Below are 14,588 nucleotides of genomic sequence, written 5' to 3' on the forward strand. Positions count from 1 at the left end.
AGATCGCGCCACTGCACTCCAGCCTGGGCGACAGAGCGAGACTCTGTCTCAAAAAAAAAAAAAAAGATATGTTCTAGTTTTTATTCAAGTCCATTTATTCAGATCTCAGCATTAACTATCATTTTACATATTGAATTTTTTAGTTTATAAAAACCATGTCTCTGGGTGCACTGGCTTATGCCTGTAATTCCAGTACTTTGGGAGGCTGTGGCGGGCAGATTGCTTGAGCCCAGGAGTTTGAGACCAGCCTGGGCAACATAGTAAAACTCGGTCTCTATTAAAAATGCAAAGAATTAGCCGGGCATGGTGGTGCATGCCTGTAGTCCCAGCTACTCAGCAGGCTGAGGTGGCAGGATCACTTGAGTCCAGGAGTTAAGGCTACAGTGAGCCAAGATCACGCCACTGCACTCCAGCCTGGGTGACAGGATACTTTGTCTCAAAAAAAAAAAAAAGTGTGTAAAAAAAAAATTGGTAATCATTTTGAGATCTTTAGTTATTACTTAGTAATGTGTTCCAAAACTGGAGCTGAGACTCCAAAGAGAATCCTGTAATTGAAATATTACACTTGATACTGGAGTTGCCCCAACTCTCTATAAAGCACTGACAGCCTTAGCATTTATTTTAAATAATAACAATATCCCTGGAAAAGCAGCAGCACCCAGAGTGACCACTAAGCCTTAGTGATAATAAATGGCATCTCATATCTGAATGAAACAGTTATCTCTAACAAAGCCTAGAATCAGATTTGTGGCATACCAACGGCACATGTGAAAATCATTCTGGTGTGACATGTAGCCTCATTTCTGGTCCCATTTTATTTTCTCGCTCTTGTTTTTCTTTCTTTTTGTCACCCATCTTTGGCTTAAGTTATCCTTTATTTTGGGAATCCCTACTTTAATACCTCTTTAAACAAGTCCATGTAAATCAGTTAATTTGAATCTAGTACAAGGATTAGATTGAGTGTGGTGATGGTAACTGGAGAGTCTTTAACTGTAGGGCAGGAGGTCTGTTAGGAACTGGGCCACACAGCTCACTACCACCCGAACTTCACCTCCTGTCCCATCAGCAGCAGCATTAGATTCTCACAAGAGTGTGAACCCGGTCGTGAATTATGCATGCAAGGGATCTAGGCCGTTGTGTTACTTATGAGAATCTAATGTCTGATGAACTGAGGTGGTATAGTTTCATCCTGAAATACCCCTCTGCTCACCACCATCCATGGAAAAGTTGTCTTCCAGGAAACCGGTCCCTGATGCCAAAAAGGCTGGGGACTGCTGCTGTAGGTTACGCACACATGTAATGATATATCAGTAACAGGTTCTTCCCCTATGTTAATTATTCTTCCCTGTCACACTTTAAAATGAGACAGAACATCCCTGAAGTTTAGAAACAAAACCCATTCTGCAGTTGAATACTCTTTGGATTTCTCAAGCTTCTATGGATGCTAATTTTAAAGCTAAACATGTAAATAACCTTTGGGCTGGAATTAGAAAACCCAGGCATAAGGCCAGTCCTGGAATGTCCCAGGTGTGTGAACTCGGGCAAATCAATCAACCTCTCTGAGCCTCAGGCTCCTCATCTCGCCCCCATCGTCACCTGGGAAAATACATCTGTCACCTAGACCTCTAGTGATCCCATGCGGAAGCACATTATAAACTAAAGCTCTTCACAAATTACAAAGAATTATATTAACTTATTTAACTTTACTGAAATTGAATACATCTAATTCAATGTAGATTTCGTACCGCTATGCAGTGATGTTTTGGAAGATGTTTAAATATTTTGACTATATGGTAAGATTTTTATTTTAACCTTAAGAGTTTAGAATTTTGTGTTTTTTTAATGATACAACAAATCATGATATTAAGTGTTATTACAGTAACAGTTCACAGCATAAATCATTTATTGATATCTCACAATCTAACTTGAAATATTTATAAACACTGCATAAATGAATACAAGGGCACTATATGAATTTCAGAAAGGGGACTCTTTTACACAAATAAATTTAGGTTTAATTCTGCCAGATAAAATTAACTTTTAGATATCTCCAACACGCAATCAAAAGTATTCTGAAAAGTTGTATATAAATCAAATCATAGTTTAAATGCCATTCACAAAATAACTGTAAATTCCCCAATTTTATCTTTTAAAATATGCATTTTCATATATCATTTTCTTAAGATGAAGTACGCCTTTAATTTTAGAGTGTAAATAAGAGTAATCTTTCAAAATATCGTTTAAAAAATTAGTAAATGCTCATATTTGTTTATGATATTTAAGCAAAAAGATGGGACATCCTTCTTCAACAAATATTTTTGTTCGGACTGTCAGTGTTTAAAAATTGCTAGACACAACTCTTATCTACTATAATTAGAGTCTTCAGTTACATAATTGAAGGACCGATGCCATCTATTCTCTCCCCCAAATGACAAAGTTCTTCTTAGTTCAGTAGACATTCAAACTTATTCTGATGAGGTCCTTCACCAGTGCACACTGTCTCCAAATCAGAGTTGACTGGTGAAGAAAGTTTATTTTGGTAGCTTTAAAAAAATACTTGCACTGGTGGTAGAGCAGCTTGGCATAGATTCTGTGAGGCGTTGGTAAGAGAAATACCACCTGACATTCCAACTGAAATATATTGTGAATCATTTTCAACAAAAGAGCTTTTCTGTTGCAAAGGTGACTGTTTTTGAAACACCTAATCTAGAAACAATACTGAATTGATTTCAACTATATGAAACAAAAGGACAGACATATTTAAGATTCCATCCTAAAATATTTATCTTTTCTATTGTGGCATTAAACCAATTGAGAGGGTTTTTTGTTTTGTTTTGTTTTTTAAGACGGAGTCTTGCTCTGTCACCCAGGCTGGCGTGTAGTGGCACAATCTCAGCTCACTGCACCCTCTGCCCCCTGGGTTCAAGTGATTATCCCACCACAGTCTCCCAAGTAGCTGGGATTACAGGCGCCTGCCACCATGGCTGGCTAATTTTTGTATTTTTAGTAGAGATGGAGTTTCACCATGTTGGCCAGGCTGGTCTCAAACTCCTGACCTCAAGTGATCTGCCTGCCTTGGCCTCCCAAAGTGCTGGAACTATAGGTGTGAGCCACTGCGCCTGGCAGAGAAGGTATTATTTCATTCTAGCAGGGGCAATAAAACTCCAGTTCACCTGTCTTTAGCGCTCTCAAGAGCAGAGAAATTAGCTTGGTCCCCAGGTTTGGGTTTGTCTCTGCCTCTAATGGCATCATCTGACCTTTAAAATATTATTCTATCACTCAAATTTAGAGATACTTAAGCAATGAAGTGGGGAAAGAGCAATACTATGGAAAATAGAAAAGACTTAAAGCTTTAGAATATTCTTCCCATGAAACTAAGCATAACAATTTTTTTTTTTTTTGAGACGGAATTTCGCTCTTGTCATCCAGGCTGGAGTGCAATGGTGCTATCTCAGCTCACTGCAACCTCCGCCTCCTGGGTTCAAGCGACTCTCCTGCCTCAGACTCTCAAGTAGCTGGGATTACAGGCATTTTTTACTATGCCTGGCAATTTGTATTTTTAGTAGAGATGGAGTTTCACCATGTTGGCCAGGCTGGTCTCAAACTCCTGACCTCAAGTGATCCGCCCGCCTTGGCCTCCCAAAGTGCTAGGATTACAGGCGTGAGCCACCACGCCCCGCCTCTTGTGTATTTCTTACTGATACAATTACAAGAAAAAAAAATTAACTTCAGTCCTTAAATAATGTTACAATTCAATTCCATTTTTAGTTTTTATTTTTCTATAAATGCTACATATAGATGTAAAAGGTCTTTAAAATATTACTTTAAAATCCAGCTACCTACTCTTAAATTTTCTTTTTAAAAAAAACGTAGTAGTATTGATAAATAGGGGTCAAATAAATGCATACTATGCAGAACAGACGAGATTTTTATTTATTTATTTAGTTTAATAAAGTTTGAAAACTTTCAAAGCTCCTGCACAATTCCCTTAATACCAGGTTTGACAAAACTCTCATTCTGTTTGAAAAGGTGTTTTTTTTTTTAAGTAGCATATTTGAACAATGTCTAAGTTTGTGGGGTGCAGGGAATCCATATCTGAATATCTTCATAAAGCAAGTTCTTAAAATTTGCAAAGCTATTAGGTTGGTGCAAAAGTAATCACGGTTTTTCTTTTGCCCCAACTAATATTTACCACTGAATACGCTGGCATTTAGATCACTTCCTTCTTTTCAGCATGCTAGACGGTAAAGAGAATGGGCATGAGGCGGCAGGAAGAATGAAAGAGTGAAGATAATGGAGCTAGGTCAGTGAGGGACATTTCTAAATTCCCCTCTTCTTTTCCTCTAGTATTCTGGGAAACGTCTCAGCAGCTATCATATGAGGAAAGTATCTCACTAGGAGAAGCAAAGAATCAGAAATAGCAGGGCGTGGAGATAATGCAGGAAGCAAGCCAGGGTAGACAAGGCTGGGGAAAGGGGGCCAAGGGAGAAAAACCTAGAATTGGACAGGACGTTTCCTCTGCTGTCTGGACCTTCTTTTTATAAGGTTGTTAGAATTATATTTCATTTATACAGAGAACTGAAGTGATAGGCAGCCAGATGATGAAGTCCTTTTGTCTCTGATGAGGATTTATTCCCCTCAAAATTCTGATAAGGAATTCCCATGCTACAAATATTAATTTGCTCCTCTACCTATGCCTCTGAGAGTCACAAGCCACCAAGGGCCAAATTTACCTATCTATATTAAGGGCTTTATGTGAAATGAAAGGTGATTTACTGAGCTGACCATTTCCCAAGCAGCCTTACTTAGACTCAATCTTAAAAATTATCTGGACGGCTCACAGTTGTGACTGCCAGTAAGTGGCGAGGTCCATGTAAGGCTAACCCAGACTCTCCAGTTGCTCTTGGAGTGAAGATGCCTTGGTTTAGGTTAGGGTGCCAGATCTGTATGCTCCAGGGCTAAGCAAGAATCCGATTTACCCTCCTCTCTTCACCTAGCAAAGCAACCTGGACAGTCAAACTCAGTCGCGTAAGGCAGACAAAGCTTAAACCAGAGGGTCAGGTAAACACTGAAGGGGCGTGCGACAAGATCCACCTTCAATGTACTTCACAGCCAAGCCGCAGTGACTAATGAAATAGGCCAGATCTGCCTGTGGTACACTGTTGTGAATGTTTAGCACAGAGAGACAGGAAGGTGGCAATGAGGTGCAGCAAACGCCAGAGGTTGGCCCGTAAAGGAAAGTGTGTGGGCCAAGCAGTGTCGCTGGAAAAGGAGTGGGTGGCAGAGCATGTCGTAGTGATTGTACCCTTCAAATAATAACCTTCAAATAATAACACAAGTGAGTCGGTAGAATTTGTTAATGTAAGAAAAATTTGGGGAAATTCATATATTTGTAATGGGCCCAAAGTATTGAACTAGAGATAAGAATACACTGAAACAACAATATACACAGACTCACATGCTTACATGGACACATTATTTTTCATTTTAGCTTCTTACATCTTCCTTTCCTGACACCACAGCAGCACATGGATTAGAAGGTTCTAGTAGATTCCAGCAATAAAATTCTGTATGCTACTCAGAAAATATATGGCTAGTGAGATAGTATCCCTGTTCTCTCCTATGCAGTTTACGTACTCATGAACAGTGAAATCTTTAGAGGCAAACAGATATCAGATAGCAGTGATCATACCAAGAAATGATACAGGAGACTTTCACAGACTTGATTCTAAACCTAATCCTAACTGATAGGGTGCTTTTCATCACCTCCATTCACATCCTCGCACGTCCAAAACAGGCCGGCTCAGCTGCGTCACAGTCTACCGCGGGAATATGTCCAGGGGAGTCCATGGAAATGAGTGGCGGGAGGCCTTGAGTCTGGGCACCATCGTCTCTTGGGACTGTGTCCCTGTACAGAAGGCCCTTTCTATCATCAGGCTTAGCTGGAAACTCATCCACTTGGAGGGGACAAGGCAGGCATGGCCCGTCAGAACTGGAGGAGGAGGTTGTGGGGAAGCATTTTTCCTCTCACTGACTGTGTTACACAGCATTCAAGCGGATGTCCCCACAAGGAATTTCTGTTGGCGTTTCTGGGGTGATACTTTTAATAATACGCTATTGGGAAGAAAATGCAACGTTATAAACATTCTTGTAATTTTTAAAACTTGCAAAAATAGTCGACATTAATATTAAAACAAAGCTTAAATAACACTTCAATAACATCTAACAGCGAGTTGGAATTTGACTTTCCTTAGGAAAAGAATTCCCAATTTATTTACTCTCAAATATGAATTAAAATGATGTATTTAGGAACTATATGCATCTGTAAACTAAGAAAATCCTTATAACACTAATGGAAGAAAATGATGAGCCTTCAATAGAATCTCTGATGGCCAATAACATGCTTTTGAAGGACTTGGGAAAGGGTACACTTTTCTCTGGACAGAGGAGGCTTCTGCGGCCACACAGGGCTTGGGGAGCAGAGCAATTGCTGGGTTTTGGCCCCCATCCCCTCACCCAGGCTCCTTGTCCCCTGCAGACACACTGCAGCCATAGTGCCTGGTGCTATCAGCCACTGTAACAGCCAGGATGTTACTAATTTAATGAATTCACCTGTAAAGCAATGCTGGTTAGTTCATACAAGAGTGTAAATTATCACATAGTTAAATTGTAAAAGATGCGATTATTGAAATCATCACTTTTTTTTTTTTTTTTTTGGAGACGGAGTCTAGCTCTGTCGCCCAGGCTGGAGTGCAGTGGCGCGATCTCGGCTCACTGCAAGCTCCGCCTCCCGGGTTTACGCCATTCTCCTGCCTCAGCCTCCCGAGTAGCTGGGACTACAGGCGCCCGCCATCTCGCCCGGCTAGTTTTTTGTATTTTTTAGAAATCATCACTTCTAATGCAACATTGTGTTGATGTAGTACTCATCACAGAGAACTGGCCGACAAGTCTACTATAGAAACAGCTGAGGTACACAGAAGCTTTAAGATGGATCCGAAATATACTTAGGCTTAAGTATGAAATATACAACCTGCCTTGTAAAACTCAGCATCAGAGTGGCAAAAAGCAGCTCAGGGATATGGAGGAAAAAAAACAGCAGCACTGCCTGCAGAGGCTTCGAAAAATATTAAGTGGCTTAATAAAATCTTTTTTGGCCAAAAGTCTGTATGTATCATAAGCAGACAATTTGGATCTGAAAGCATCCTTTGATTTACTGATCTTTAGGCGAAGTTCTGCTCCTGTCATTTTTATTTTGGACTGAAAACGTCTGGAGACGCCTTCAAGCTTTTCTATTTTCTCTTTCTGGGAGTTTGTTGTTTAAGGAATAGGTTCCAGTCAAAAAGTTCCAGTCCTACAGTTAATGAAATGCACTATAGGGCAAAATGCACAAAATTGCACATTTTGTGCTCCTCATGACCTTAGTATCTGCGTACTGAACTCTCACTAGAAATCTATTTTAAAAGGAGTCATTGCAGGGCTCATCAGCTGCCAGAGCGTGCCGAGTCACGGAAAGCAACCTTTTAGAAACCACACATTCCCATAGATTAACATGTGAACTATACCTGATTCAACAGATTTATGACTTGTTAGTTGAGAACTAGACAGAGATCACTATAACGAGCCTTTTTTTTTTTTTTTTTAGAGTCAGGGTCTTGCTCTGTTGCCCAGGCTGGAGTGCAGTGGCACAATCATGCCTCACTGCAGTCTTGAACCCCTGGGCTCAAGGGATCCTCCTGCCCCAGCCTCCCAAGTAGCTGGAGCTACAGCTGCACGGTACCATGCTCGACTCCTAGAACTTGTCTTAAGTGGAGCTATCACCATAGCTCAGAGAGAGAAGAGATCACTGAGGTATTTGGTGGGGCAAGGCCAGCAATGAACAACGTCGTAAAGTCAAACACTTGGCTTTTGTGCCCTAACCTACCCACATGGTCTGCCGCCCTGTTGGTGACTGACCACCCAGGATGCCAGGCCCACGTGTTTTCCGTACTTTGTCAGCATTCTAGTTGCCAGGCCACTGCTGCTCTCAAAATTTGCCAGGCCCTGGCCTTCTGCAAGATGATAACAAGTTAATCTAAGAAATGGATTCCTCTTGATATCTTCATAAACGTGTACTCATTAGGGACCATTTTCTAGTATCTTTGGGTGGATTATTAGTAATTTCTGCAAAAATGACCATTTTCTAGTATCTTTGGGTGGATTATTAGTAATTTCTGCAAAAATGACCTAAGCCAGTGGATGACTCCAACACGAGACTTCCAGGCTGTGGGTATGTGTGATACCCTTCAAATTACACCAGTAAGCGGTGGCTCACTCCACAAACTCCAACCTTGCATATGGCCAGGGCCCAAAAGGATTTTATATGAGGCTTCCCTCCCTCACAGACAGAAAGTTACAGACTAGCAAGTCTGGTATTCATAAAGAATTGTGAAGAATTCTAGACCTTTGGCAAAAAACACAGCAATGCTTTATTCTCAGAGATTAAACATGCACATGGGCATATTTTTTGAGAAGTTTTTTTGAGAAGTCCTGAGGTAAACAAACCCATTTATTTATTTGAGACAGAGTCTCACTCTGTTGCCCAGGGTGGAGTTCAGTGGCTTGATGATCTCAGCTCACTGCAATCTCTGCCTCCCAGGCTCAAGCAATTCCCATGCCTCAGCCTCCTGAGAAGCTGGAACTACAGGTGCTCACCACCACGCCCAGCTAATTTTTGCATTTTTAGTAGAGACACGATTTTACCATGTTGGCCAGGCTGGTTTTGAACTCCTGACCTCAGGTGACCCATCCACCTCGGCCTGCCAAAGTGCTGGGATTACAGGTGTGAGCCACCATGCCCAGCCAAGAAACCTGTTTAACTTGCCTTAGTCCAGCGTCTCCAAAAATTACCTGACTACATAAAACTTTTTCTCCAGCAATAATACCCGTGACAGCCCCTGGAACACACTTTGGGAAATGTTAATATGGTCGAACGAGCACATTTGAAAGATGAGGAAACCGAGGCCCACATAAGGTGAGTGTCTGCCAGAGCCGACTGGGGCCTTTTCCATGGTCTGCACTGATGGGGTGTATGTATCACACTGCTTCCGGGTAACCCACTGCTCCCTGTCTGGTGGTCCGCACTACCTACAATTAGCCTTACCTCTACTGCTAACAGATCTGAGCTCTGTTAGTGACACATTTTGGGTGGCATTCCCTTGTGACCAACTGGGGGAATTTGTGAGAAAGATGGCCAGGATCTGAGGTGTAGCCTGTGACTGAAGAATACTGACATTTACTAACCTAACACGGTTCCCACTTCCAACCTTGGCCTCTGGATTTGAAGCAAGAGAGCCCATAGATCATCACAACTGCCATGACGGACGACCGGAAGGAATGCGTTCAGTGACTCTGGGTAGGAGAGTGTGCAGGAAGCAGCACGGGGCCCAAGGCTCTTTGCAGGGAGTGCAGTCACGAGAGGGCTGGTTTGGCTCTAGGAAATTAGTAACTACAGAGCTCAGAGTTCTGTTCACCCAGAATTCAGTTTTCCTGTTTCGAAAAAGAAATGAACCCAATTGTTCTCAGAAAGGGCTGATGTTTGGCCGGGTGCAGTGGCTCATGCCAGCAATCCCAGCACTTTGGGAAGCCGAGGCAGGAGGATTAAGCTCAGGAGTTTGAGACCAGCCTGGGCAACATAGTGAGACCTTGTTTCCATTAAAAATTTTAAAAATTGGCCAGGCGCCTGTAGTCCCAGCTACTCAGGAGGCTGAGGTGAAAGGATCCCCTGCGCCCAGGAGTTTGAGGCCGCGGTAAGCCATGATTATACTACTGCATTCCAGCCTGGGGTAGAGTAAGACCTTGTCTGAAAGAAAAGAAAGAGCTGATGTTTAATTGCCTATGTCCTCTTGCTTCTCATTTCTTATGAAATGTCTTAGGATGACTACTGTGATGGTCTCATGTCTAAATTTTGCTGTAAGATCTCAAATTAGCCCACCCCTGGTCTCAGGCTATTATAGATTTTGCTGAGTAGCTGGGACTACAGGTCAGTGCCACCATGCCCAGCTAATTTTTGTAACTTTAGTAGAGACAGGGTTTCACCATGTTGGCCAGGCTGGTCTTGAACTCCTGACCTTAAGTGATCTTCCCGCCTTGGCCTCCTAAAATACTGGGATTACAGGTGTGAGCCACCGTGCCCGGCCGGAAATAAGGAAACTTCGAGAAGATTATTCCCCACCTCCGTGTCCTTGTCTGGTAATAATGCCTGCTTGTTTACCTCCCAAGGTATTTTGATAACAGAATAGGATAATCGACATGCAGATGCTTTGAAAATGGCACTCATACAAATTGTAAGGTACTGTTATTAATGTTTCTACAGCGCATTCATTACTGAAATGAATCTTGCTATCCTGGCAAAACATTTTTACTCCAATGGTTTGAGCTAAAATTATGCTATTGTTAGATAGCTAACAATTTTGAGCTAAAACTATGATATTGTTGCAACATCCTTATTTTGTGATGATTTTCAAAATGGTACTTGTCACATTGCTGTTAGAAAAGTCACCATGGACATTTCCCACCACAATCGCCACTTAAGATTTGTGTATTGCTCCAGACATCACAGATCAGATGTCCATGGCCAGTGGCAAGCAGGAGGCGGGGGAGTTGCCTGACAAGTTTGAAAACCTATGCATAGTCCAAGCTGAATGCTCTGGTGCACCCAAATGATCAGCTCACTCTTTTGCCCTTGCACTTGAGGCTTTGGGAGATGCCTTAAGATGACAGTGACAGCCATGAGAGGTCTTTGCTATGGCACAGGTACATATATATATAGGGTTGCGTGCCTCCTGGTGAATCTCATTTTGAATAGAGCATAACAAGAGAATCCTTTTCTCCCAAAACAATTAGCAGTCTGAACACACACATATACACACTAACTAGCACGTACCTCCTTAAATGTCCCTGGAGTGCTGATCAGCCGATAAGCTATGTATGTGGGGATGCAGACGAAAGATGAGGTTCCTATGCAGTAACCCAAGATGATACTCCAGTGGGGATAATTATATTGGAAAAGTCGTAGCTGTGGCGGGCTCATCAGAAAACTGCAAATGATGAACTAAAACAGAAATTCCAAGAAACATTAAAAACCTTAACAATATCCACGCAGATAAGAGACATTTCGGATACCATAAACACCAAATGCTAAAGCTAAGATACTTTCAGGAAATTCCCGAGATGTGATATATCCTGGATTGAACTCTGACACACAGAATTACCAGCTTCTGTACCCAAGCTGCAAGACTAAACCAGCCAGGTGCTTTCCCTGATTTTCCTCCCCAGCCCTCACTTCCTATAGGGGGATGTTGCAGTAGCCCTACAGCTGCCCCTACAGTCGGGGTGCCTGCAGCTCCCGCTTCAGGACAGGCCTCCGCCCAGGCGAAGAGACTGGCAACCTTGAGAGTGATTTGGGCCTTGTCTTGCCAGAAGGCAGACGAATAAACTGGGTGACCTCTCTGCAGCCCCCGCTAGGCCCCGGGCTTCCTCTGCTTTGTTTTCATTGCCTTGCGTTTCTGGCTGTGGTTGTTTTTGGTCAGACGGAAGGTGCCTGATGTCCAGGAAAGATAAGAAGGTTCTCAAGACCCAGAGAGGACTCAGGCTCCTGGGGGTGTGCTCCTTCTCTCATTTTCTTGAGCTCTCTGCCTTCTGCATTAAGCTTCATCGGCTGGGATTTCAAGAAAGATAGCTCTGCCACTAGGCATCTCAGCAATGAATGACTGCCTGCCACAGGTCCTCATTGTGAAAGGAATAAAGGAAGGAAAAAAAGCAGCTTAATACACCTTTCACTTGAACATACTGTGAGAATTTTGACCAAGAAAAATTTCACAGTGTGCTCCCAACACCCAGTTTATGAGTTTTCTTATTTCATTGGTTTCCAGATTTTGCTTAGTAACCACTGGGCCGAAATCGTTATTGCTCTTGATTTAATTGTATTTTATTATTTCATAGTCATAAAGAAGACAGTAATGTAAATTATTTATGTGGTTAAACATCTATTTATATCTTTTTTTTCTCTGTCTGCAGGTAATAAAATGGGAAATTGCTAAACACACATCCATCCTCTGAGCAGTGCTATCTTAAGTCTAGGAGGAAGCCTTCAAAACAGGAGCCTGGTCAATTGCAAACCTTCCTCCTAACCCGCGCTCCTCATCCCCAGAGCCCGCTACGGAGGAAGATTGGGGACAGGGAAAGAGGATGTGGTTAGGAGCCATCCCGGCCAATTGTCTCCTAATGTCAGGTGTATGGAATCCCACTCAGTCGTCAGGGGCTCGACCTCCGGTTGGGGCAAGTGCTACTTCAGAAACCCCCTCACATATCCTGGCTTCTACTCATGAACAATATTTTCTTTCTTTCAACTTGGCTGCAGTGAAAAAGAATATTTTTAGTAAGCTACTTGTTGTTTATGTAAAGCAGCCTTAAGAAGCCCAAAGCAGGGGACCTCTTAAGTAAACGCAGAAGTGGAAGACAGATGTGCGTCTCTCAATTAGGCACTAGGGCACTTGGCTGTAGAGGGGGTCAGTATGGCAAACATCATGGGAATTGTGAGTAATAGGCCCACATCCAAAGCTGCACGTGGGTTTTACTGGGCAAAGAAACTCAGTGACTGTGTACCAAGAGTTTACCCAGTCTGACAGCCAGAAATTGACAGAAATGAACAGACTCAAGTCCCAGAGCACATGGAGGCATTCACCTCAGGCACAACATTTAAGCGGCAGCCAAAATCAAAATAAATAATATTTTATTACAATTTTTTAAAAGACAGGATCTAACAGGGCCAGATTAGGGTAAAGTGAGTGAGGTAAGACATACAAGTACAGGGCTGGCCCCTGTGTTTATTGAAAATGTTGATATTTTGTTAATCATGGATCTTTTTGAATTAATTTGTATTTTTAAAAAATATTGCATTAAAATAATATTCATCATGAGTACTGAGCTCTTTGGTGCCTTCTTAAATTTTATGCCCATAGTGAATGTTTTACTTGCCTTCACATCTCCCTAGACATCATTTCCTCACTGTGGGGGGAATAAATATGGAAGTAAACACACAAACAAACAAACAATCTTTCTGCCCTCAAGGAATTAATCCAGTGACTCTTCTTCCTTTGAAAAACAAATAAAAATGTTTAAGTAGATTACTGAGAAGTACTGGTAATAATATAAATTAATAACCCATTTATGTCAGGGCTTCTGCTTCTGGTAGGATGGGCTAGGCGACTTCCAACAACCCTCTCACTGAAAACAACTAAAACTTCTGGATTTAAAAACACATGCATTTTAAATGTGCCTAAAAGCATCAGGAAGCTGATAAGGTCATAATGAGCTCCCAGGCCAACATCTCAGGAGCCCAGAGCTTGCACCAGAGTCACTGCACCCTGGGAACATGTGCTGCTTGGTGCAAACATTGGCTTTGATTTTGGAAACCTCAAGGGTCCGGGGAAAGGAAGTCAAGGAGGAATTCTGGGGTACAGAGAGACACATGCAGTGTCACAAAGGCAAGAACAAGCATGTTGTCCATCATAGATAAGTTAATGTCAAGGTGTGTGGGTACAAAAGAAGTACAAAAAATAAAGGGCTACCCCAAGAAAGTCAAAACACAGAATACAAAAAGGGCTGTTTTCGTTTCTGTTTTTTTTTTTTTTTTAGACCGATTCTTGCTCAGGCCCTGCTAATTTTTGTATTTTTAGTAGAGACAGGGTTTCGCTATGTTGCCCAGGCTGGTCTTGAACTCCTGACCTCAAGGCATCCACCTGCCTCAGCCTCTTCAAATGCTGGGATTACAGGTGTGAACCACTGCACCCAGCTGTTTTGAAAGGGGACACAGAACAGCTGGATGCCAAAGAGATGTCATAAAACAACATGGGATAGCCCACATACTACTAAAAAGCTGGAGGTGGACTGAAGGAACAATCTAACAACATTTCTGGCTCTAAAAGACAAAACAAAAACAAAAAGAAAGTTCCAGATAAATGAAAGAACTGAAGAATAGTGCCGGCTGGTGGGCATGACATCAGTTTACCCCAGGCTACCTCAGCACACTCTTGGGAGGCCAGCAGGCTGTTATCCATCTGGGACAGGGGCACGTGAACCAAGGACGAAGTCAATATTGAACACATCTCAACACATGGACAACCCTTGGGACTCAACTCTCTCACCCAGGTCCTTTGGTAATACATGGATTCTACTTTTGACGTGGATTTTGGCTTAGAGAGTTTTGTGTCATCTTAAAGAAGATGCATACAAAATTGTAAACACACAAGTACTAGTACCCCATCCAGGGCCCCCGTGTAGAGCACAGCAGATCCTTCCCTGGTCTTGAACAGTTATTTTTGCTGTGTGACTTTGGACCTTTCACTTTACATTGGTAAGCCTCAATCTCCTTTCTTTTTTCTTTTTCTTTTCTTTCTTTTTTTTTGAAACAGAGACTTGCTCTGTCACCCAGACTGGCGTGATCTCAGCTCACTACAACCTCTGCCTCCCAGATTCAAACAATTCTCCTGCCTCAGCCTCCTGAGTAGCACCCAGTACCACGCCCAGTTAATTTTTGTATTTTTTTTTTT

At 42.3% G+C, this 14,588-nt stretch overlaps 1 protein-coding gene across 1 annotated transcript in view; it reads right to left on the reverse strand.

Moving 5' to 3' along the window:
- Positions 1 to 5,339: 5,339 nt before the first annotated feature.
- SLC6A4 (solute carrier family 6 (neurotransmitter transporter), member 4) overlaps positions 5,340 to 14,588 on the reverse strand; it is a 25,194-nt gene continuing 15,945 nt past the window's right edge. The window contains exons 13-14 of the mRNA XM_011940858.1: positions 10,922 to 11,089; positions 5,340 to 6,114 (exon numbers count right to left, since the gene is read on the reverse strand). Coding sequence (XP_011796248.1) covers positions 6,040 to 6,114; positions 10,922 to 11,089 — 243 coding nt within the window. The 3' untranslated portion in view covers positions 5,340 to 6,039. The remainder of the gene's footprint in view (positions 6,115 to 10,921; positions 11,090 to 14,588) is intronic.

This window comes from Colobus angolensis, unplaced genomic scaffold (genome assembly GCF_000951035.1).
Source record: "Colobus angolensis palliatus isolate OR3802 unplaced genomic scaffold, Cang.pa_1.0 Scaffold193, whole genome shotgun sequence".
Taxonomy (NCBI): Eukaryota; Metazoa; Chordata; class Mammalia; order Primates; family Cercopithecidae; genus Colobus; species Colobus angolensis.